General features: G+C 37.5%; 1 protein-coding gene across 8 annotated transcripts in view; it reads right to left on the reverse strand.

Annotated features, from left to right (window-relative positions):
- The window catches only part of LOC106876049 (nuclear pore complex protein Nup50), a 72285-nt gene that overhangs the window by 13904 nt on the left and 31425 nt on the right, over window positions 1–26956 (reverse strand). For 3 of the 8 annotated variants that reach the window (XM_014924446.3, XM_089341000.1, XM_052976783.2), the window contains exons 2-3: window positions 26044–26151; window positions 3311–3388 (exon numbers count right to left, since the gene is read on the reverse strand). In XM_014924446.3, coding sequence (XP_014779932.1) covers window positions 3311–3379 — 69 coding nt within the window. In that variant the 5' untranslated portion in view covers window positions 3380–3388; window positions 26044–26151. Of the gene's footprint in view, window positions 1–3310; window positions 3389–6467; window positions 6621–8582; window positions 8640–18903; window positions 19016–26043; window positions 26152–26956 lie in introns of those variants that run through there. The other 5 variants (XM_014924444.3, XM_014924445.3, XM_089340998.1 and 2 more) reach the window with 4 other exon arrangements.

Genomic DNA, 26956 nt, shown 5'->3' on the forward strand with positions numbered 1-26956 from the left:
AAGGGCACAACACACTACTGGGAATCAAACTCATGTCCTTATGGTTTTCAGCTGAATATCCCTCACCACTAAGTCACATGTCTTCATTCCTACAAGAATTTATGATAACACCTCTTTTTTTTTTTTTGCAAGGGTTTATTTTATTGGTAACACACCTTTTGCATTTCATTTCGAAATGCATTCCTTAACACTTCTGCAATATTTCTATCAAAATACACTGACTTTAATTAATTTTGAAAATAATAAAGAATTTATGATACAACTGCAAGTTCGTATCACAGAACCATGAGTGGTCTCAGGTGTTTTGGTATCAAAAGGATTGAGGAACTGGAAATATTAGCACTATTGTTACATTTGAGAAGAGTCAGAAGACTGGTTCCAACACATGGTTTGAGATAAAAATACTCAAATTAAATCTTCCTATCTTACTGTGCTTCCATATTCTTCAAACTGTGAACATATTTTGACAAATAAAACTTGGTTTACAGTCTAAACCCTTCCTTATTCCAAAGAGCAATACAACTTGTTGCTTATGCATAAGCAATATTAATCTCTCCCTCTCTCTTTTATTTTATACATTAATATTCTTTTTTTCTTGAGAGAATTTGGACTAATTATAATTTTCATCTACATTTAAGTAAACAAAATCTGGATAATATTTTGAATCTTTATTGAAGAACATCTTTGCAGTAGCAAAAAAAAATAAAAGCTTTCAGTTTCTTTTCTACGTTGGAGATCGTCGCGGAACGAAACTCAAGTCACGAGGCAAACTCTCGGCTTCAGTTTTAACGAAAAAAAACTACACACTCACATATATACATACATACGTAAACACAGATAAACACATACTTATGCATCTACATGAATTATTAACATTAAATACAAAGAGACGATTTTTTTTTCACATTAAAAATGAAATTACGTTTATCTCAAGAACGTCAGAAAACGTCAGCATGGCCACCGAAAAAAGACAAAAAACAAACCTCAAACCTATCGATGCTTCTCATTGATTACACCTCATTTATCCATTAAAGAAATAGTTAATATTTTTTCAGTTAAGATTTTATTTACAGGTTAAAATATATAAACCCTGTTTTTATCCCATTTTCCCCTCCTTGCACAAACTAATGCCAAAAATGTTGTTTTTATTTGCTCTAAAAATGCTCCGTAAGTGAAAATAATTGAAAAGCGCTACAGTCAGCATATATATATATATATATATATACATGTAATTTATTTATACACACACACACACGACAAAAAGTCGAATGTCAGAGAAAGTGTTTGTGCTCTATTGTAGCAAATAAATCGATAAATGAATGAAAGAAAAAGTCTTGCCTGGGATTAGAATAATTGTGTGTGGAAAGGGAGGCAACTCGTGTTGGTAATCGACAGAATCTGTCAAGTTTCTACATTTCACGTATTTTGGAGAGAGAGAGAGAGGGGGGATAGTGGCAAAAGAACAGAGGAAGGAGGGGTGAGGAGAAGAGAAAAATAAAACGTACTGAAGAGAAGGGAAAAGAAACAAACAAACACAGTCCACCCTCCCCACCAAGGTGTATTAAAAGAGGCAGCGCTGGGTCAATTTATGCTAATTTAAGATTTGTTTACATTGGTCGATTGAATGCTTGATCTCTCTCTCTGCCTTGTATTGTATTCACCGTCTGGAATAAAATAATACTGTTTCAGTGGGGGAAGGCCCTGACGCAGAATGACCGGTTGCGTGTGTGTGCGTGTTCGCGTGCACTGTAGCAAAAGCGAACCTAAAGATTCAATAAGCGCGTGTATACACACACACACACACACATAGTAGACCACTGGTGCTGTCAATAACGACGGTATGTAAGTAAACTTTGAGAATAAAAATGCCAAAACAACAAGAAAATAGGAAAATGATATTTACCACTCTCCCAATATTTATACAGCTTCGATTACTTTTAAAATTTACAATATGCTGCAGTCAAAAAATTTCACTTGCTATTCTACATTAAGTTATTCTCAACAAATGCTTGATTAATCTCACAAATATTGTATATTTCTCGAAAACTGTACGTGCCTTCAAAACTACCAAAAGACACACCTATTTATACATGGGTACATATTCTTACAAAACAGGTTACATCCATTTTCTAAAGGTTTCCAAGGGGCAGCAGGATTAGTTTCTGCTAAACCTGCGCATTTACAACACATCCGACGACACATTTCATGCAAAAGGTACAAACAAGACATAACAAGCTTTACTATTCACTTTCACCGCAGAAGTTCCTAAAGAACAATATCTCTTGTATAGACGCAACGAGGCACCAATATACCTGGCCTTTCTGAATTTTCAATCTGTAATTTCAAATTATTTCTGCTTAGATTATTTATTTATTCATTTATTATTATTTTGTTCTGCTGAAAACAAGAAAAGCATGCAGAATCGTAAAAAAAAAAAAAGGGCTAAAGTTGGATATATGATAACTCTCCCTCAGTTGAATATGAAAGATAACAGTGGAATAAATGAAGCAGAATAATTAATCGTAGAATGGGTGTATATACATATAAGGCATATTAAATATATATAGATGACACATAGCGTTGTTATTGATTAGATTTACCAAAGAGAGAAAGGAGAAAGTTTGATCATAAGAATTTATGAATATAAAAAATACTAATTGCGCATTACAAGACAAAGAAGAGCAGAATGAGGTTTTGAGTACAAAAACATAAACAAAACGACTCCAGACCGAACAATTTAAGGTGTTAGAAAGTAAATTATATAAAGTGGAACAAATTCAACAGCCCCAAATGGTTAAATATTACTCGCTATATATTTATATATATATATATATATATATATATATATGTATAGTGAGTTCAAAAAAGAAAAACGACAAAAAAAAACAACAACGCGAAGACGTGAGACAGATATTGTGTTACTGGACGACGCTCGGGAAAGGAAAGAAAGAGAAGGATAAAACGTAAAGTTGACCTCAGCAAGGTTTGAACTCAGATCACACAGAACTGAAAGAGATGCTGCTAAGCACATTTTGTCCCACGCACTAACAATTCTGCCAGCTCACCATTTTGATATTCAAACATAATAGCAGACATAGTGTATCTAGGATTATATCCTCGAATATGTCTTTCCCTTGTGTAATTCAAAAGAGCTTTAGTGACTATTTCTAGCAGGTCAAGTGACAGGTAAAGGTTCCATTGATGGCTAGTGTTAATAATCAGCAATTGCATACATATATATATATATATCCATGATTTAGTTCCATCTATTAGTAACACACACACACACAAAGTTACACAGATAACTTACCTCTTCATCTTCCTCTTCTTCATCCCAATTTCGGTCGTTCAGCTCTGACGTGGCATTACGTTTTGCCATAGTTACTTCCTGATCAAAACAAAAAGAAACAAAATAACATCAATATTACAGGGACTGAACCCTTATGTGGCCAACCCCCATTAGACTGCCTTTCCTTGTTTTATGATATAAACTTCCTTGTTGTAAAGTGATCAAAATTAAAAGCTCTCAGAAAAATTTCAACAAACACCAAAGTTATTTCACTAAACTCTTTATTAATTTCCAAAACCAATCAAAGTCTTCTTGTTCTGCCCTCAGAGCCAACCTGACATCTTGTCACCACCAACTTGTTCTCTCTTTCTGCTTTCATGCCAATTACCACCTTTTATTCTAGTATAAAATGAGTAGCAATGCATCTCCTCTACAACAAAAAAAAAACCCTATTCTGTTCTGACCCCTTCCTTCATACTCTAACTTTTGCAACTCATGGCATAAAGCTGCTTCCCTCTCAACTATAGCTCGATTCAGATGAAGAGGATCTTAATTTTGCAAGCTAAATGGCTACCTCACTAATGCTGGTGCCTCTGTAAAGTGGTTGACTTTAAAAGCCATTTTTATTTTTTCCTTTCCTCTTCAGACTCCTTTACTTTTTCTATCCTTGTTTTCTTTCCTTTCCTTTTTCTCCCCCTCCACCACTGACTCTTTGCGCTCACAGGCGAAACTTAGAATAACAGACTCAACCAAAATAGTGTGTGTGCGCGCACATACACACACACAATGGAAAGTCCCTGGGATTATACACTTAGAAAAAAAAAAAACTTTATTAATTTTTCCACTGTAATAATTAAATGTTTATAAATTACCTATTTACAAATCGTCTTTAAACACATTGATTTTTAAACATTTAATTATTACAATGGAAAAATTAACAGGAAAGCCATGTCTATTCACTTTTTCAATTACATATCTACACACACACACACATATATAAAAAGAAAGGGTTGGTAGCATAGTCAGTCACTCCTTAAACACTTGATGCTGTTATATAACATAATGTAGTTTCTACTCAGCAGTTGCTGTGTAGCTCTAATCTATAGGATTCATAACTTGGAGCAGAAATCTAACCATCCTAGGACTGCCCTAAACATATACTAACCCAAACGCACACGCACACACACTTGCCTAACAGCTCCAGTAACTCTATGTGGCAGAAACCCATTAAAGATTAATACTTATGCATCATGGTTCCCATACAAATAAATACGCAATTAGAGATAGATGCAAGCAGAAAGAATAAAAAGAGAACAGAGACTGAGTGAATGGCATGTAGATTAAGGATAATTATTGCCAGCTATAAATACTTCACACTCCATTGCAGTAATGTTTGCATTGTATAAAACCAAAAAGCAACCTAAATGCTTGGTTGAATATTTTATATTCCTCTCCTTTCTAACCTATTATATGTCCCTTTACATATGCAACGGGTTGTTTTTTTTCTCCCCCCCCCCCCCATCTGGTTTCCATCGATAACACTAACAGTTATATGAGTTTGTGATGTCTACATCTCTCTTGACAAGAGGTGAAGTGTTTTACATTTGCTTCTCCCTTTTTAACCACAGACAAACGTGTTAAATTTATAATGAGTATTATGAGATCATACATGCTAAATGGCTTTTTTTTCACCTGGCTCACCTGAGAGACTCAACAAAAGCAGAACTTATTATATTTGCTGTATCCAGACCAGACATGTGACAGGTGGGATCCACTTCCTAGTCACAGACGAGAGGATTAGAATCCAGAGGGTATGTGTGTCTCTGGATCTGGATTAGTTGATTAGTGTGGACGGTGTAGGGAGAAGAGAGAAGAGATTTTGCAAGAGCTGAGAAACTCCATTCTTCTTCTCAGATGAAGAGAGTACTCCACAGACATGGTTGGAGGCAGTCCTGACCCACCCCACCCCCACCATACACAAACTTATCCAAAGTTATCAGATTCGTTGTTGTGTTTTCACCAACCCTGACCACCACCACTTTCCCATGATTTGGTTTTTATTCCCCAGATACTCCTGTTGCAACAACCGTGAAATGAGATCAATAACCAGTAAAGTAGGGGTCTGGGGACATAAGGATTTGCACCAAGAAGGGCATCAAGCTGCAGAATAGGGGCCGGTGAAGGCACATGGCCTAGTGGCTAGGGTACTCAGCACATGATCGTAAGGTCGTAAGTTCAATTCCCGGCAGTGTATTGTGTCCTTGAGCAAGACACTTTATTTCATGTTGCTCCAGCTTGTTCAGTCCCACTGTGTGGCACTTTGGCTAAGTGCCTTCTACTACAGCCCTAGGCTGACCAAAGCTTTGTGAGTAGATCAGGTAAACAGAAACTGAAAGAAGCCCATTGTGTGTGTCCTCGTCTTGACACCATTCCCAGTCTTGTCATCGTCATCATTTAACATCCGTCTTCCATGCTGGCAAGCCAGAGAACTCTGCCCAACTCCACTGTCTGCCTTTCCTAACACCAACCACTTTACAGAGTGGATCAGGTGCCTTTTTTTTCATGCGGTACCAGCACCAGAAAGGTCTACTTTGGCATGGGTTTTATGGCTGGATGCCCTGCCTAATGCCAACCACTTTACAGAGCAGACTGGGTTCTTTTTACACGGTCAGCTTTTCGACCAAGAGGAAACAGGTGAGGGGTAGTGACAGGGAAGGCACCTGGCCATAGCAGATTCACCTCAATGAATTCTGTCTGAGCATGGAAAACTGCACATTAAAATGATGATGATGATGATATAACACAAAGACCTTATCCTTTTGTGGAGATGCAACAATTTCAATGCAAGGCTTATGGTGCATGTGCACATGTGGTGGTGTTGGAGGTGCATATCTGTAGAATGAAATGGAAATCTTCATTGCAGCTAGAGGAAAAGAATTAAAAAGAAAAGAGATATGAGAGAGAGAGAGAGAGAGAGAGAGAGAAAGAGAGAAAGAGAGAGAGAGAGAGAGAGAGAGAGAGAGAGAATAACAACTACTGCGTTTTCATTATGTCTAGAATTCTGTTATTTCTGGTTTAACTACAATTGATTTTGAACAGTTTTCAACAGCTATTATTATTATTATTATTATTAATTTTATTATCATCATCCTCATTGTGTATTTAAAAGTACACTTACCTTCCCTACCAATTCCTTGCGCACTATTACAGCATCTCCCCGGCACTGAGAGTGAAAATAGCCACTGCAATATTTTTGTCTTTATTTAATCACACATTTTAATCTTTCTCTCTGATAAAATTAACAGGGAAAAACAGCAAGTTCCCAATCAATGAAACTGTGTACAGCAGTGGAAGAAAACGATGACGGCAATGATGATGACGACGGGAGTTGATTCAGTAAAAATTATACGAAATATTCCTTTCTATTTTTTTTCCCCCCTTTTTGTTACTAATTCTTTGAATAACCTACAATTCCCCGTCTGTCTGTGAGATTTCCATTAAGAAGAAAAAACAAAAACAAACAAAAATGTTAAAACCCCAAGGATTCCCACTTGTTGCAATTCATTATGTGGACTACATTTAACACTTGGCCAACTCCCCCCCCCACTCACTACTAAAAGCAAATCTAATCGACACACAACCAATTTTACAAGCTACACACACACACACACACACACTCAGCTATATATACTCACACAATACATACACACTTACACAGCTATACACACACACTTAAAAATGCTTTCTGAATATTGCTCTTTGAGCCAGTCATGTTAATATAAAACATGTTAATACACTGCCTTACTTATGGTACAGACTATATAAAGCAGTTTATGTTTTTCTTTTCTTTTTCTTTCTTTTGCCATTGATCTGCCAGGAGTAAAGTCCACACACACACACACACACACACACACAGCACTTGGTAGAATTATTAGTGTTGGACAAAATGCTCAGCGACATCGGTTCCTGGTTCTTTACATTTAGAGTTCAAACCCTGGCAAAGTTTCACTTTGCCTTTCATCTTTTCAGGGTTGATTAAATACAACAAAGCACTCGTCCAGTCTTGGGGTCAATGTAATCGACTGACTAAACCCCACCCCCGCCCCCTACAATTTCTGGCCTTGAGCCAGAATCTGAAACCATTTAACCCTTTAACATTCAGATTATTTTGTCACATGTAATGCTTTATTTATTCACATTGTTTTCAATTAATTATGCATCATCTCATGGCTTCGAAATGTTGATGTCATCATCATCATCACTATCATCATCATCATCATCATCATCATCATCATCATCATCATCATCATCCAACCACCGTTTTCCATGCTGGTTGATGAGTTTGACAGAAGCTTGCAAGTCAGAAAGCTGCACCAGGCTTCATTTTCTTTTTTGTTGTTTTTTTTTGCCTGGTTCCTATGGCTGGATGCCCTTCCAAATGCCACCCACTTCACAAAGAGGATTGGGTGCTTTTTATGTGGCACCAATTCAGGTGCTTTGCTGGTGCCACAGATGTGAGAAGCTGGGTCTGGCCAGTTTGGACATAAAACAGGAAAAATATTTGGGTGGATTTGATGGTTTAAATGGGTTAAGGGAGCAGAATTGGTAGAGAATCGGACAGGATGCCAAGTGGCATTTCTTCAGACTTAAACCCTTCAAGGGTTTAAGTTGAACAAATCAATGCCAGTATCTATGTTTTCTTAAAGTCTGGTATTCATTCTATCGGTCTCTTTTGTTGAACTGCAAAGTACAGGGATGTAAACAAACCAATATCAGTTGTCAAATGGTAAAAGTCATTATTTTAATGCCTATTGTACCAAGTTGTCAAGTGGTAAAACAGGCCCATGGAGGGAACATGTGATAGGGGTAGACCCAGGAAGACGTGGGACAAAGTGGTGAGAAAGGATCTTCAGATGTTGGGCCTCACAGAAGGAATGACAGGGGACCAAGACCCCTAGTGGTTCGCTGTGCTTGAGGAGACATGTCAAGCTAAGTAAAATTGAGGCTGTCCTTGTATACAGGCATGACCCCTGCATCCCTCTTCAGCTGAGTGTTCCTAATCTTGCGGGTCCGTGGGTGATGGTGCCACGTAAAAGCATTCAGTACACTCTGTCAAGGGGCTGGCATTAGGAAGGGCAACCAGCTGTAGAAACCCTGCCAAAACAGACATGGAGCCCTGGCAGCTCTTCAGCTGCTCAGCACTTGTCAAACGGTCCAACCCATACCAGCTAGAAAACGCATGTTAAATGATGATGGTAATGATGATGATGACGACAACAACCTGAGATCTCACCTTGTCACTTCTTGGTTTTACCCTTCTGTCATCACACGATACTTCAGACATCTAAGACTGGCAGAGGAATAGAAAGAGAACCTGAATGAAACGGAGCTTTTCAAGACATACAAGCAATACAGGATCACCAGACAAGGTGTAGGTGTGTGTTAGCATTCACCTGTGTATGTTTGGGGTACAAGGAATTAATGACACTAATTAAACAAATGAGAAAGTGAACAGAGATTTATTTAATGTTCTCTCCTGTCACAAAGTTATTTCAACAAACAAGTCGTTAAGAAATTAATCCCATTATAATGCTGTCTTATCACAAAGATAGTCCAGTCCAGTCCGGTCTTAAGCCCATTAGTATTTTCACTTCGATACAAGTGGTGTTTACGGAAAAAAAAACATTAAAGAGGTTTACACAGATTATTGATGATGTGGTCATTACACAATGGAGGGACTGACCAACTCTACAACTATTGTAATAAAGCAACCAATATTATAATTGCTGCAAGACTGACCACCACCACTGACCACCACTGTTATTACTGCAAGACTGACCAGTACCACTGACCACCACTGTAATTACTGCAAGACTGACCAGTACTATAATGAAATATAGTTAAGCATTTTGTCCGGTGTGCCTATTAGCATGCTGGACATAATAATAACATGTATTACACTACTATTATTGTCATCATCAATTTAACGTTCACTTTTCAATGCTTGCATGGGTCAGATTGAATCTGTGGAGGTTGATTTTCTATAGCTGGATGCTCTTCCAGTCACCAACCTTTACCTGTTTTCAAAGAAGGTGAATATTTCCTTATGGCCAGACATGTTGACATGGAAGACTGGAGATGAAGGACACCTCTTGAATGATGGTGATGCTCATTTACAACTCTCGTGATATCAAGGCCAAGACACACACCCATACATGACAAGCTTCTTTCAGTTTCCATCGATCAAATCCACACACATGGCTTCTGGCTAGCCTGGGGTTATAGTAGAAGACATTTGCCCAAGGTACCACCCAGTGGGACTGAACCTGAAACCACACTTGTGTCGAGAGAGTTCTGTGTTGTTTAGCAATGAAGTATTGACTTAACACAAAGCCAAGGTCCACTAATTAAAGGTACAGATGATTTAATTAACCCTGGGATATTACAGATACTTATTCATGCACTCCTCATGAAATGCAAAGTCAATCCTGGTGGAATATGGAGTTGCCAATGTAACAAGACGAGAGTCAGTAGAACCACCAAGCAAACGCTTGGCCATATTGCTTGTCCTAGTAACCAGAATATTATTGCAATATCTTGGCATTTTCTATTTCCAACGAGCTTTTTAAGTTTACAAGAATTTCAGCTGTCAATTTCGGCTTGCCTTCACTGACAAGATATTTCAACTAAGCAGACAAAGGAATTGATTTCTTCGCATTTTCAAAGAGTATTGAATGAAGTAGAAAGCAAATGAGTGGTAAAAGTAAGCACAGACAGAAGCCTTTCAGATGAGAAATTCCATCCAAACAGCAGCTTCCTTAAATGCTCTCTTCTTCTTCATTAATAAATAGGTAACACTTGACAGATTGACAACCTGCTGACAATTAAAGCCAGAAGTCAACTGACAAAGGAGGAAGAGTGGGGGGGGTGGAGGTGAGGGAGTGGAGAAGAGAACTTAAGAGAGTGCGGGGTCGGGGAAGGAGAGAATTAGAGAAGAAACCAGTTTAATAAGGATTTGTGGATTAAAAAACATTTTACAAAGACAATGAAAATGTGAAGATTAATGATGCAGGAAAGAAAAGAAAAACAGAAAGACATAAAACAAAGTGTTTTCAGGAAGATATTTGGGAATTGGTTCTCGGACAAAGAAACATTGGCCTTCACACCATTTGGAAGAACTTTGATCCAATAAACAAAGGAAGAAAAAAAAAAATAATAAAAGACCCCCCACCACCACTCCCACCTGTCAGTTTGTTAATAAAAATCACTTTGAATATATGATTAGTTATGCAAGTATTGAATAGCCTAAATGATTGAAATCATGTAATTAACCACAAAATGCAATTCACTAAATTTTGCATAATTGGCTATAAATTATATTTAAATATGGTTAATAAGGAAGGAATTCCAACCGTGTTTTGTGGTTTGCTACCTCAACGGCTCCTTTATAGGATCCAGTGGCTAAAGACATCATCAGGAGGAACCACGTCTGGCTTCGGCCCCTACTCCTCTACCGTTTTCGATGTGGTGGGGCTCCCCCTTTCAGAGATGTCTTCAGTTCTGGTGTTGAGTGCATTTCCTCTTTCTCCTTCTTTCTTCTGTTCCCTGGCCTCAACGAGTGTCAGTGGGCGACTGATCATCCTGCCAAATTTCCCTTTAAATACTCGCTGGTAAGGTTCCAGCAGCCAGCACCAGCTTGTTGTCACATGACACTTTAGTTGGTCGATAAATTAAGTACCAGTTGCATACTGGAGTCAATTTAATCGACTGCCCCCCACTCCTCAAAAATTTCAGGCCTTGTGCCTCGAGTAGAAAAGAATATTTCGACATTTAATTCCCAATTTGTGTAATTTTTCTGCTGTGACATGACTCATCTCCCCTTGTATCCCTTTCTGCCGACATCTGAGCACTCAATAGCTTGAGAAATAAATATTTAGACTAACAGCAAACACACAAAGGCAGCCTTAGAATTCATAAAGTTCTGCTCACTTTACTTAGCGACACAAAAGCACTCAGTTTATTCTGTATGTGCGTGTGTGAGAGAGAGAGAGAGAGAGAAGAAGGAAAAGGAGGTAATCAGAATTTTGGATAATTATTTATTTAGTCCTTTCATCTCGTTACATGAGATTAATCAGGCATCTCATTCCTGATTGAATCTCTGAAACAAGATGAAAATGCTAAATAAATAATTATCCAAAATTCTGACTGCCTCCCTTTTCTTGATATATCAAATCTGTACACCACTTCAAACAATCTACACACACACACACACACACGTAAACGAAGATATTGTAATTAACACGGCAGTGAACTGGAATGCACACCTAATACATACGGGAAAAATATCACACTGAAAAACTTCTAAAAGGTTCAAACACGTGACTCTAAACATGAGATTGCATTACTTTCCCACTGAGATATACAACAGATTTCATGCTCTAGTCCTTATCCTACACTCTAACATCATCATCACCATCATTTGACATCCATTTTTCATGCTCGTAAGCTGGAGAGCTGCCCCAGACTCCAATTGTCTGTTGTGGCATGGTTTCTACAGTTGGATGCGCTTCCTAATGTCAACCACTTTACAGAGTGCACTCAATGCTTATCGTGTGGCACTTACATCGGTGCTTTATACATGGCACCAGAACAGATGCTTTTTATGTGGCACCTTCAGGGATCTTTTTATGTGGCACCAGAATGGATGTCTTTTACATGATGCCAGCACAGGTGCTTTTTTTTTTTACATGGCACCAGTCTCTTATAATATTTTTTTTTATAACAAATTGTGCTCCAAAAGTAAAATACTTCAGTTGAAAGAAAATGAGACAAGTTTATATTTGGTGCAGTTCACTTAGATAAATTAAAACCATTTTTCTTCTTCAGCTTTCTATTTCTTCAGGAAAAAAAAAACCCCAGCAAACATGAAAGGATATTGAAATCAACAAATTTGGCTGATGCTGTAGAAATGGTTTTTTAGTGATATATTTGTAGAAAGTAATGTAATGCAGTGAGAGAGAGAGAGAGAGAAAGAGAGAGAGAGGGGGGAGGACAAAGTGGAAATGTTGTACTAACTTAAAATTAGGTGTCTGTAACTGAAATCTTCAATAATAAATGAAACTTGAAAACCACTTTTGATAAAAAAATATACTAAAGTTATCATTTTTAACGATTTTCTAAACAGTGCTTCTTTTAGTAATAGTTACACATTCCAGACTAATTAATAAGCAGCTTTCTTTATTATAGTATAGATAACGATAATTAGTAACTGCTGTTTGATGTAACATGACTTCTAAACTGATATATCAGAACTGCATTTTATGTTTATTTGTATACATGTCTATGATGTGTCAGCTCATATCTTTCCTTTTGCTATCAGAGATCGTCAACATGGAAGTCGTATCAAGTCAACACTGAGTGTTTGGTGAAAATATTTTGGTTTGCAGAAGTCCAAACTGTTGTTTAGTCACAGAATTGCCAACAGGAAATCACTGCAGTGTGTCTGTCTCCAGCGAATCCAAAAATTAGCAGATTTCCCAGGAGTTTAACTGCAGCAGCAACTGCTCTACTCCATATTGAGCAAATAGACAGTTTAACCCTTCGGTGACCATATTCCTAACCAGAATACATTCCTTATGTGTGTTTTAATTAATTTTGAAAATAATTAATCGGTTTAATTCTTTATATACAAAACTGAGATCGCCTCTGTGTCTATGATACCAACTTTGTTATTTCAAATTAAAACACTTCTTCAAAATTCCAGGTTAATTTAAATTCCAAATATTAGCTTAATAATGACAAAGTCATTTTACTATATTCTTCATATTTCCAAAATTAATGGAAACAAAGACAGTATATGCTAACAGTGATGTAGTAACAAAAGGGTGACGCTGATGTCTGGAAGGTTTATTTGAGATATTAAAATGTGCAATTTTATATCAAAGAACCAGAAGCAGTCTCAGACAGGATGGTATAAGAATATAAGAAGGGTAAAAAAAAAGGATTTAAGCCCATATTGATCCAATTAATCTATAGTAATCACTCAAAACTGACTGAGAGAGTTGAAGATAAGGACTGCTTGAGATCCTGGTTCAACTGAACAGGTTAACCAAGGCTACTAGCAAACCATATTACTGTTCTACATAAAAGTAAGCCAACAAGTCGACATCAGTGGAACAGAGCTGAGTCTGATTGAGTTGACAGAGGTGTCAGCGTTGCCATCAAATAACTGACAGGTGGAATCCCACTACACAACTCTTGACAGTTCTGTTAAGCTGCTTGCTTTTCCATTGCTGCACAAATCACACCTCAACAAGAAACAATCAGACAAGGCGAATGTTTCTTGGGAACTGACTTCCAATGACTGAAAATACATCCAAACAAAAATTTCCTTTTCTTCTTTCGCTTTTTTTTTGTGAAGAAAAAAAGACCAATTATACTTTGAAGAAAATAAATTATACTGAATAAATTGAGTGTTATTGTTAATAAATTCAAAGAAAATTAAAAGTTCTGAAATGAAACAAAACAAATGAAAACATCCGATTCCCCCCCTTCTCTTCCTTCCACACTAGTTATCTCTATGTAATATTAGAAACCAGAAAAATCAACACTTCAACCATTTTCAATCAGCCTTGCAGTGAAATAATGGAAGATTTCAATTCTTCTCATGCTTTTCTTTGTTTTCCATTCACAGAAAAAACAAAAACACACTTTGTTTTGTTTTACAAATATATATATATATATATATATATATATATATATATATATATATATATATGTATGTATGTATGTATGTATGTATGTATGTATATGTGTGTGTGTGTGTGTGTATATATTGTTGAATCCTGGTTGAAAATTCATTCAATTTTTCCTTTACTTAAATCAAACCAACAAGATAATATGCAGTTTAGTTGTTTAGATTTTCAATTACTTTTTCTTTCTTTTCCACTCAGTTTTGCTTTGATAAACAAACAAAAAAAAGAACGAGAGGAAGAAAGAAAGAAAGAAAAAATTCTGTTCAAAATATTAAAATGATAGAAAGAAAAGAGAGAAGAAGAAGCAGAGAGTATAATAATGCTATTTCTATAAATGGAAAAAATTATATTGCGTTATTGTATTTCTTCTTCTTTTTTTTTACATTATCTTTGTTTTCAGTTTTTAATACAAATAAGTACAGAAAAAGGAAAATGCAAACCATTTAAATACAAACTACTACTACTACCACCACCACCACCACCACCATTACTGCTGCTGTCGTTACTACTACTACTGCTGCTGCTGCTGCTACCACCTCCACTACTATTACTACTATCACCACCACCACCACCACCCATCATCATTACTATTGGTACTGTTACCATAACATTTTAAAGAACACTTCCAAAACACAAAACGTTCAAAAACCTAAAAGATTTCTCAATTGCAAAGTCCAAGAGTCTGTGAAAATCAATGAATATTTTTCATTGTGAAACTCGTTTAGAATTTGGCAAAATGAACTTAATTGAAATAAATGAGCAATAAAGTGGATGGGGCAGCGGGGGGGGGGGGGACGAGAAATAAGAACATTATCAAATGAGGGGGGAAACTGTAAGAAGTGGTTAAGAAATATGTTTCACAACCACATGTTCTGGGTCAGGGTTCAATCCCACTGCACAGCACCTTGGGTAAATGGCTTCTATTATAGCCCCAGGCTGACCATAGACAGGGGAATAGATTTGGTAGACGGAAACTGAGTGGAAGCCTGTCCTGGGCAACCTGCAGCCCACGGGATTTTCTCAATGGCAAACCAACAAAAAATTACCTTGAATTTTGTTTTAGTGGAGTGGCCCACCTGATGATGCTGAGCTATATCTCATTGCGGCTTGGTTCTCAATAAAGACTGTCCACGCCAAGTGTAAACAATTTTGGACAAGATTAGGGAGGGAAATGATTTCCAGAAAGAGAATGTAGGGAAAAACCAGAACCTTTTCAAATATTTCTTTCCCAAAATATTCACAAGAAACCAGTGTTGATTAGTTATCCTTATCTCTCAAAATGCTTAATGAAAAATTTCAATCACTGCTAATCCAGTCTAACGAAGCTGCAGAATCGCAGACACCATAGCAGTGTGTTTCAATGATCTACGGTTGTTGGAACCATAAGATCCTGATAGTGTTTCTATGATCAATATTTGGAATCATAGATACCATAAGAATTGTGCTTCCGTGATCTTTGCCTGGAACAAAGTAGACCAACCTGTGCTACTCCGGATTAACAAACAATAAAATGCAACACTTGACACAGGATTAGGATTACAGCTGATTCATACAGAACTACATGTTTTGCATGTATGGAAGGCCATAATATATACACACACACACACACACACACACACATCACTGTATTGAACAGATTATTCGATGTTTATATCCCATGAGTCACATGATGCTACCCTGCAGGGGTGAGCAGGCCAAATCCCTCTCGAACACAATACCCAATCCATTGCTGAGTTCCCCACTTACACCTGAGTGGACTGGAGCACCACAAAATTAAGTATTTTGTTAAAGAAGACAACACACCACTGATCTGGGAATTGAAACCACAATCTTTGTGATCACAAATGCAACACTCTAACCACTAGGCCACACACCTCCACAATATACATTCATACATACATATATATCAGGGACATGCCACTTGGGTAGGCAAGGTAGGCAGTGCCTAACCTGAATAAAACAGATCACTGTAACTCGTAGGACAAGGCCCCTCAACTGAGAGGGGGTGTAGGAGGGAAGGAGGTAATTTTATGCCAGGTGCTTCGCTGGAGGAGAGAGGCCAAGTTACTCCAGTTGGAAAAAACAGAAAAGATGGTGGAAAAGACATGTGAGGAAGGACTTAACTCTTGAGAGTGTGTAAATATAAATGGCAAAATATGCAACAGGAACTCTGATGATTTAATAAGTACAGGTGCTTAACTCAAGTTTTCATGCTATTGAGCAAAGAGGGAAAAAGTCCCTTCGCAGAAATGATGCTCGTTGACTTTAAGTATGTACAATGTGTTACGTATTCCTAACAGCTGGGAGAACTGAAGTATATAAGATTAAGGGCCTTGTCCTGCACCGAGAGGAAAGAAATAAGGTGACTACAATAGAACTATGCTTTAAAAAGCTATGGACTGATACTGTAATACTTCATTGAGTCCATTATTTTACATCTACTGTCATGTGAGTACGAAGACCTGGTACCTTCTAAACCAAGATAACTGTACAGTAGTAACAGTAGTAATAGTAGTAGTAGTAGTAGTAGTAGTAGTATCAGCAGCATGTTTACAAGTACGTCAGTGATTAGAACAGCTTATGTTAGTAATTTTTCACCACAACAAAATCAGCATCGATATTTGGCGAGATTTCAAAAACTTTGAACTGCAGCCAAAGTAACACAACTCCACCAGAAGTTTCAATTGAAAGGAGAAAAAAAGGGGAGGAAAAAAATGAATACTGCATCTTTGTAGTATTTTTGATGTGTGTCTTTAAAAGGGAATCAGGTCCTTCAGCAAATGTAAAAAAGATGAAGGTTGCACGCCCCACAATGGTCTATGAATTGATTCATAGTGTACACCAGAGCATTTTTTGTGAAAAAACATACAATTTTAGTCTCATTGTGGAAAGATGATTAACCCTTCCGACACCAACACAACTGAGGCTGCTCCTGGTTCTATGATAGAAACTTGCTGTTCTAATTGATCTTAATTTAACTCTTTAGCATTCAGACTATATTCCCTGTCAACCTTCCTCTGATATTGCTGCACCTCTTATGTCTCCATAGCTTGCACTGGGTACACTTTATGGAATTTCTACCTACGCCTTTTCTACATATTGAGCAGGGCCATCTCCCTGGAGAGATTTAGGATTTGTCTGTTTTCCTACTTACTAAGACTTAGGTTTTTGCTAAATTAACTCTGAGGCCCTTTGATTCTAGACCTTGCTTCCACTCCTGAATTTTCTTTTTCAGTTCTGGTAGTGATTCAGCAATAAGAACAAGGTCATCAACAGTCTGACTTCAATTCCTCTGAAGGACTATGGTGAACAAGAAAGGGCTGAGAACTGATCCTTGGTGAACTTCCTACCTGTACACTGAATTCATTGCTATACTCCTTGACAATCCTCACCTTACTGTCAGCTCCCTGTACATGGTTTGTACAGCTCTCATCAGCCATTCCTTTATCCCTAGTTTCTACAATGACCACTAGATAAGGGATCGGGGGACCCTGTCAAAAGCTTTCTCCATGTCAACAAAAGCCAAGTTTATTTTTGGGCTCGGAACTTCTCCTGCAACTGTCTTACCAGGAATATAGCATCAGTGGTGCTTCTCCCTGGCACAAAACCAAACTGCATCTCATCTAGCCTAACTTTCTCCCTAACACCATATCAATCATTAACCAAATATCAACAATGAATACAAAAGAATAAACTGGAGATTCTTTTTGATGGTTTTGGCTTAATTAAAATGAAGCAAATTTATCAAATTCAAGTTGTCAAAATGCAATAAATGTGAAAACTAACATTTTGAAATTAATTTTATGTTTTGTATTGATTTGGTTCTGGATTCTTTCAATCCTCAACGGGAAAAAATGGATCAATCAAACAAAACCATTGTCTTCAAAGAACTAATGAATCTGATTATAAAGGCTAACGAGAATAGAACATGTGTGTATTTATAATGTTGTAAGCTCATCCATAACAGGTGAGACAGACAGGTAATACAAGAGACCTGTCTTTTGTAACAGAGAAAATAGACAAATTGTGAAGAATAGAAATTCCTGCTTAAATTGGCTGCAGTTGATTGTTAAACATTAGTTACAATACTAGTTTCTATCGTATTCTCTTAGAAGCCATTTTTAATGTAAAAATTAGATTTTCTTTTATAAGTGACATATGAGAGAGAATGGGAAGAGAGAGAGAGAGGGAGGGAGAAAGAGAATGAAGGCAAAGAGAGGGAGAGAGAAAGAAAGAGAGGAGGAGAGTTAGATTTGAATGAATAAAAGAACATTCCATTTGAGTTCGCTTGTTTATTATTTTAGCTGCCTTTTAATACTTTGAACAAGAAAAGTGACTACGTCTGCTCCAAATTTTAGAATTCCTAACTGCAAAAATTGGGTTTTACCCCAAGGCATTGACAAAAACCAAGATGTGGAGGCACACCAAGTGACTTTTTACAAAAGACATTTTCCACATTTAATTTTTTTTCACATATTTCATCAAATCACTCTTTGCAGAGCAAGAATCAAAAATACTTTCAGTGGTGGACATGAAAACAATTCCCACAGGAAATATCGGAAAAATATTGCAGAAGGAGAAAAAAATATTGGTTTCAAATTTTAGCACAAGGAGTAAATTGTCACTGTTGTCGTTTTAATGTCTACTTTCTCGTGCTTGCATCGGTTAAATGAGAGTATGCTGTAGCAGGGATTTCTAGGGCTGGATGCCCTTCCTGTCACCAACCCGTTTCAATGTGAGGTAATAATCTGCCAGTCTATCAAACAAACAACCCCAATATGGTTTTGTGGAGCGAGAACAAACAAGGCCAACAGCAAAGCCGATGTCTACAACCAGTGAGTAGAAAACAAAATCACTTACACAAATACACACACAAGGCCTTGGTTGACCCAGGGTTGTAGAAGACACATGCCCAAGGTGCCATGCAGTGGGATTGAACCTGAAACTTCATACTTGACAAGCAACTTCTTAACTATACAGGCATAAAGAAATAAAGTACAGAACAGCAAATTCATGAGAGTTGATTTTTAAGGATCAACAGACACGACATAATTCCAGTATGGAAGCATTTAGTATTCAACGTGATTTTCTAAGCTGCTAATTACAGTGCAAAGGTGGTTGGGAGATTTTCATTCACAATTGCTTGCAAACAAGTTTTTAAATGTTTTCAACTTTATTGCTACATGTGTAAAACATTCACTGGAATTTATCAAAGAATGCAAAACCGCAACAAATAACTGCCACATAATGGAACCAAACAGATGTCAGTCAACAGTCAGCCATTACCATTATTATTATTATTATTATTATTATTACCATTATTATTATTACCATCCCTCTTTTCTGCTTCATCATAAATCTTAACTACAAACCGCTCTATACAGAAACGTATGCTCTGGACCCGTTATACAATTTGTTGAGTAGCTTTTGTATGACTCGTTAGCTTTTGTCTGCATTAGCAATTACTAATGTTCACATTATAATAGGTCGTTCTTTGTATACATTTAGCCCCCACCCCACCACCTCGGCAATAAAGAGACGCTCTTTCTCAACTCTTATAATTAACGTCTGTCCAAATGGTTTGCTTTCATTTCCCAATCTATTTGTGCAGCTTCTCCCTAGATTTTGTAACCTGGCTGTCTTCAACAATAGTTTTAGCGAAATGATTCTAATATTGGTTGATTATCATTGATTGGTAGCATATTGTCCAACATGTGCAACACCCTCACAGGTGATCTTGTCTATATTTCCCCTCATCTTATGATGTGATGGTCATAAATACTCCAAGTAAGATATTGGTTGAGGATGGGTGAAAAATCTTGCTTTAGTGTAGCCTTGATCAATTTGGTTTAACTGAAAGCTCTCAATAAGGTTGACCTTCACTGATTGGCAGCTAGTTTCAATCCTGTTTCCAGTAGCTACATTGCTTCAATGTACAGTGGTAGGCCATTCCTAGAATGTGGAATAAGATCAATGCCAGTATATGCAAATGGCATCACCGTAATAGTGTTGGACACTCTTGAAGCCAAAGTAAATGGCATTGTTCTAAAGGAATATGAAGCAGTGACAAGATCAACTCAGACAAAGATGTGGATTTGTAACTGAATACCTGGACAGTGTACTGGAACAGCGGACAGACAAACTGGTTAATCTACTTGGGGGGGGGGGGGTCTACATTAGTCTGAATCTCCTGGTAGATAGGAACTAAGACAAGGTAATGAACAGAGTGGCTAGTCTAACAAAAGAAATGAAATGAGAGGATTACAATCTCTGAAAAGTCAGATAGAAATGGTAAATGCATGATGGTGCTGCATAAAAAGCACCCAGAATACTCTTCTAAAGTGGTTGGCATTAGGAAGGGCATCCATCCATAGAAACCATACCAAAACAGACAAATGGAGCCTGGTCAAGCTCTCCAGCTGGCCAACTCCTGTCAAATTGCCCAACCCTTGCCAGCATGGAAAACGATGATGATGATGATGATCACTTCCATTACAGACTGTCATCTGACTCTTCAGAGCACAGTAGTTGGTGAATCTTGCCACCTTGTATCATTTTATTTCCACTTAGAACATTTGAAACTTGGTGCAGATGTAAAATCTATGAAGAGTTTCTTAATTGCTTACTGAGTGTCTTAGTGCAGTGCCTCAAAGAAAATGTGATATCACTTGTAAGTAAATAAACGAGAATCATTAGTATTAGGATGGAAACAAAACTATTTCAAGATGGATTTTCTTAATGCAACTGTTTTGGCACAGGGCCAGCTACAGGCTTCAACTTGGTGTAAATGATGTTGTGAATGAATTGGCATCATCACTATCACCACTGTCATCATCATCCTTCTTTTAACATCCACCTTTCCATGCTTGCATGGGTCAGATGGAATTTGTTGCTGCAGATTTTCTATGGCTGAATGCCCTTCCTGTTGCCAACCTTTGCTTTCAAGAGAAAGTAATGTTTTCCTATGACCAGCCATACTATCACAAAAGGTTAGAAACAAACAACACCACTTGTGTACAACTGTTGTATGATGTTAAGAGGACACACACACACACACGATGGGCTTCTTTCAGTTTGTCAACCAAATCCGCTCACAAGGTTTAACCCTTTAGCATTTAAATGGGCCAGATCTGGCTCAAATATTCTACTTATTTTATCCAGATCTGGCCTCTCACACTTACTTACAATGTCATTCTAGAAAAATTAACAGACACATCATCAAAATCTTGAAGGCATGAGATAATGCTTAATTAATTAAAAACAATGTGAATAAATAAGCATTACATTTGACAAAGTAATCTGAATGTTAAAGGATTAAATTACTTTCAGACATTCTGTGATATATTGTGTCCCTTATGTCACAGGTCTCAAAAGAATCAAGTTGAGTAAAATTGCCAACACTGAGGCCCTTTACTGCCAAATGGTCATGTTTTCACCCTGAATAGGATTGCTACATCTTTGGGTGTGTCTGGGGGGTATGACCTTAACCCTTTAGCATTTAAACCAGCCATATCAGGCCTGAATATACTACTTGTTTTATGTTGATCCTGATCGGATCTGGCCTCTTACACCTACCAAAGTAATGTTTATAACCAGAAACAAATTCTGTGCATGACTGTCAAATGAGAATAATAGGTGAGTATGCCACACAGATATTAAATTTAATAAAATTGATACAAAAGCACAAAGTTAGGAACTTGGTGGTGGTGGTCAGGGGACAGTTGATTAAATTCAAACCCAGTACTTTACTGTTAACTTATTTCCTTGACTCTGGAAGGGTGAAAGGCAGAATTAACTACGGTGGGATATAAATTAAACTAATACTACAAATAACACATAGCCATTGTCAGTCCAGTGGTATCCAACCATTTCATAAAATATTCTTTGTATGGTGTACACCAATACTGTTGAATATGATGAGAGCACACACACTGGAAGAATTTCTAGTCTTAATAACAATACAATATGAAACACAATTTAGATGTAAATTTAAAGGAAAATATTTGAAAACTAGTCTAGAAAATTAGAGAATTCTAGTGTTTAACTTGGGCCCTGATTGTGAAGAATGTTCTGTAGAAAACCTCACCACACACAATGCTTTTAATGAAAAAAAAAAAAAAAAATCTTTCAGCAAAATGATTTTGGGCAGATGTGAATTTAACCATAAAGTACTTGAAAACTAGTTGAGAAAATTTGGAAATTTTTGTGCTTAACTCAGGACCTCGTCGTCTCTTCTGACTGTTGACAATTGCCACTTATTGTCTAAGATAGACAAGAACAGCACTCGTGGTCGAGACGAGGTTACTTCCCTTTGAAAACATAACATTCGAACGCATGCCACGACCAATATTAGATTTATTAACAGGAATACACGTCAATTAAAACTGGGATTCTTTTCCCTCAAGCTTCACTCTTTAAGTACTTGGCTTCTCTATCTTAAATGCTGTCCAACTCAACACCTCTCTTCTAAAACTACATTCATATCCTCTTTTTATAACAACTTTACATTTCATCAAGAAAACTTTTAGCTATGATCCCTAAAAAACAAAAGGTCGTTACAAATCCACCCCAACTTAGTATTCCCTTTTTTTACCTACAACTTTTCTGCTACTTGAATTCCTCATACAACATTTTTACCAAACTAATCTCCCTCGTGAACACTCAACACAGCTTTTAATTCTTTCATCAAGTATCTCCGTCTCCCTCGTTTACTCAGCTCCCCGATTCAACACTAATTACAGATTCCCATCTAAGATAATTACGCACTAATTTTAAAAAATTAACCCACAATAACTCTTCATAAAACATATTACACCATTCGTCTGAAATTATGAACTTCTTTAACAATTTATATCTCTTTTGAACTATGACAACCATTAGTTTCCAAAAACTAATTCCTAACCTCCAGCGTTACATTCAATTACCAGAGTTACTATCAGTCTTAATAGTTCCCCACACATCTCTCTCTCTCTCTCTTTCTCCTCACAATGAGTTTACAACTCAGTGATTTCACTGTCTTTACTGGTTCCTTTCTGATTTCACCAATTCACTTCGTATTATCTCCCCTTGACCTATACTTAAAACTTCATTATCAACTCTTTTACTCGTTTCAATCATTTGACTGTGGTCATGCTGGAGCACCGCCTTTAGTCGAGCAAATCGACCCCAGGACTTATTCTTTGTAAGCCTAGTGCTTATTCTATCGGTCTTTTTTGCCGAACCGTTAAGTTAAGGGGACGTAAACACACCAGCATCGGTTGTCAAGCGATGTTGGGGGGGACAAACACAGACACACACATATATATACATATATATGACGGGCTTCCTTCAGCCTGTCCACCAAATCCACTCACAAGGCCCTGGTCGGCCCGAGGCCATAACAGAAGACACCCGCCCAAGGTGCCACGCAGTGGGACCGAACCCGGAACCATGTGGTCGGCAAGCAAGCCACTTACCACACAGCCACTCAACAGAGACATTTTAATTAAACCATTCGTTATCTTACCCTAAATTAATCAACACGCTCACTAATACAACCAGGGTTGATAATAATATTGGCAGAGATAATTGATTTTAATCAGGAATGTTCTTCTAAATTAGGCCTTGCACCTAAAAGAGGGTTCAACTGTTGTCACTACTCTATAGGCACAGGTGTGGCCATGTGGTAAGAGGCTTGCTTCACAACCACATGGTTCTAGGTTCAGTTCCACAGCATGGCACCGTGGCTAAGTGTTTTTTCTACTATAGCCCTGGGCCAACCAAAGCTTTGTGAGTGTATATCATACATGGAAACTGAAAGAAGCCCATTGTCTGTCTGTGTAACTTTCTATTTGCTCTCCATCACCATATTACAACCAGTGTCGGGTTTAATTACGTCCCTGTAACTTAGCAGTTCGGCAAGAGATCAATAAAAATGTACCAAGTTTTAAAAAAAAAACTACTGAGGTTGGTTCGTTCAACTAAAACTCTTTGAGGCAGTGCTCCAGCATGGCCACAGTCCAATGACTGAAACAAGATAAAAAGTTTAGCACAATGGAGGGATGACAGTCATTGGAGAGTGTAGAACATTGGTGAGTAGCTTGCTTACTAACCATGTGGTTCCAGGTTCAGTCCCACTGCATGGCACCTTGGGCAAGTGTCTTCTACTATAGCCTCGGGCCGACCGAAGCCTTGTGAGTGGATTTGATAAACGGAAACTGAAAGAAGATCATCGTATATATATATATATATATATGTGTGTGTGTGTGTGTGTGTTTTCTCTCCACCATCGCTTGACAACCGATGCTGGTGTGTTTACGTCCCCGTAACTTAGCGGTTCGGCAAAAGGGTCCAATAGAATAAGTACTAAGCTTACAAAGAATAAGTCCTGGGGTCAATTTGCTTGACAAAAGGTGATGCTCCAGCATGGTCGCAGTCCAATGACTGAAACAAGTAAAAGAGTAAAAGAGTTGTTTTACTTGGTGGTGGAGGAGGAATTGGCAGCGCCAATGGCCTTCTGCAGGATTTCTGGCACTGGTGAGATTGACGATAATGTTCCACTTAAATACAACTACAGGAAAGAGATTTTTGAGGGCCAACGTTATGGGAAGAGAGGTTTGTGTATAGGGGTTAATCAGGGGTCTGGAAACATGAAAATAAATACAGGGGTAGACATAACTTTTTTTCATTATTTTTAATCAGCAGAAAGTTATAAAACTCACTCAGAGTTTCAGTCTGTAAGTGCCATGCATGAAACTCTTAGCTCTTGAGATACTTTCATAACTTTCTGATGATTAAAAATAATAATAATAATAATAAAGGTGGAAGGAACCTGTGGAAGAGGTAGACCCAGGAAGACATGGGATGAAGTGGTGAAGCACAATCTTCGAATGTTAGGCCTCACAGAGGCAATAACAAGCGGCCGAGACCTTTGGTGATATGCTGAGCTTGAGAAGACCCATCAAGCGAAGCGAGATTGTAGTCGTGGCCAATGCCAGTGTTGTGTAACTGGCCCATTAAAAGCTCTACTAAATACATCACAATGCTGGAAATCCTTTTCTATTGCCAGCAGGTATCTCAGGTCACAAGCATTTCATCCCTTAATCTGTACGCATCACCTGAGTGAGGTAGTGAGGGCTGAACTAATCTTCCCCTGTGAAAGGGTTCCACTTGCAGTCTTTCATCAACCACAACCACCTCGAGCTTGTTTCAGTTGCCATGTCTGTCTCCTTGGTGGCTTTCTTCAGTTGTCTGAGTTGCAGACTTATCTTCTGTAGGAAACAGTGCACCAATCTAGCTGGAAAACCGAGGCAGCTGACTTCAAAGGGGAACAAGGCTGCATGCCATCCCTTGACAATGGCCTCATCAACCAAGACCTGATATTTGTTTTCTTTAACTACCTGTGATATTTAGACTCAGAGGGGAGCCAGATTAAACAAAAGCCCATATTTAGTCCTTTCATATTCATAATAAAATTGATTCATAAACTATGAACCAAGTATATTTCTGTCAGCTCAGTGGACATAAGTGATCTTGTTCAAAGTTAGAAATCATTATTATTATTATTATTTAAAGCAGTAAGGTGACGAACTAGCAGAATTGTTAGCATGCCAGGCAAAATGCTTGGCAGCATTTCACCGATTTCTATGTTCTGAGTTCAAATTCCACCAAGGCTGACTTTGCCTTTCATCCTTTCAGGGTCGATAAAACTGGTACCAGTTGAACATGGAGTTCAATGTAATTGACTTATCCCCTCCCCCAAAATTGCTGGCCTTGTGCCAGAATTTGAAACCATTATTATTTAAGATGGTGTTGTTAGCCAGACAAAATGTTTAGTGGTATTTTGTGTGTCTTCATATTCTAAGTTCAAATGTTGCAGAGGTTGAGCTAATACTGGGGTCGAGTCAATCAACTAGCCCCCTTCCCCAAAAAATTTCAGGCCTATAGAAGAAACAATTATTATTATTATTAATTTAACAATAAATACAAGCAACTGTTTCATAATTTAGTAACAAAACTTACTATTTAGTGTTTTACGATTTAAAATGTTTTCTTGCTGTGATATCTGCAGAAATGTGCTGGATTAAGAAAAAAAAAACTTTCTTCACTGCAGGAATTCCAATGAGGAAGCTGTTGAAAGAAACATAAAAAACATCATCGTTATTATTTATTACTATTAATTAATTAATCAATTAATTGGTTGTTATACATTACAAACAATTATCATCATCACCATCACCGTTAGCACTTTAGTAAAACAGATTAAAGTAAAAGCTGCAATGAAAATAATTAACATAAGAAATGCCATTCGATCACAAGTTTAGTTGATTGTATTATTGAGTTGCTGACTTTGGCTTCCCCCCCCCCCACACACACACCTGACAGTTCTACAGAAACTATCAGCAATATATATACACGTACAACTGGGACTACATCATCTCACCTGTGTTCTATTGATGATTGTTAACAAATCAGGGTCAACACATCATCGTTAAACCTTCTACTCACTTTGAGACAGATCTAATTAAGAAGATTTTGTTTTCCAAAAATCAAAAATAAAGTGCAATTAAACAAATAAACAAAACAAAAAAGTAGAGTAAAAATGGAACTCAAATTCCATTAATATTATTATCATAATAATTGTTTAGCATCATGTTGTTGATGATGATGATGATGATGATGATGAAGACCAACTCACTTCGCTGAGGAGACAACGAATGTAACGAACGATAAGAATTACTATCAACAGTTATAAATAAAAAGAATTTTCGCTAAAGTAATCTTTAATTAGATAGCAATCGTCAGTTTGTTCAGCACTGCTGCCTTGTTTGGCTACGATGAAACAGGATGAGGAGCGTGCCAGAGGTCTGAGCTAATCAATACTTCAACATCTCCCTTGCAGTCTAACTTCAAGACAACACGGAGCAAGTTAACT

Source organism: Octopus bimaculoides, chromosome 24, assembly GCF_046866305.1.
Source record: "Octopus bimaculoides isolate indiv1 chromosome 24, ASM4686630v1, whole genome shotgun sequence".
Classification (NCBI taxonomy): domain Eukaryota; kingdom Metazoa; phylum Mollusca; class Cephalopoda; order Octopoda; family Octopodidae; genus Octopus; species Octopus bimaculoides.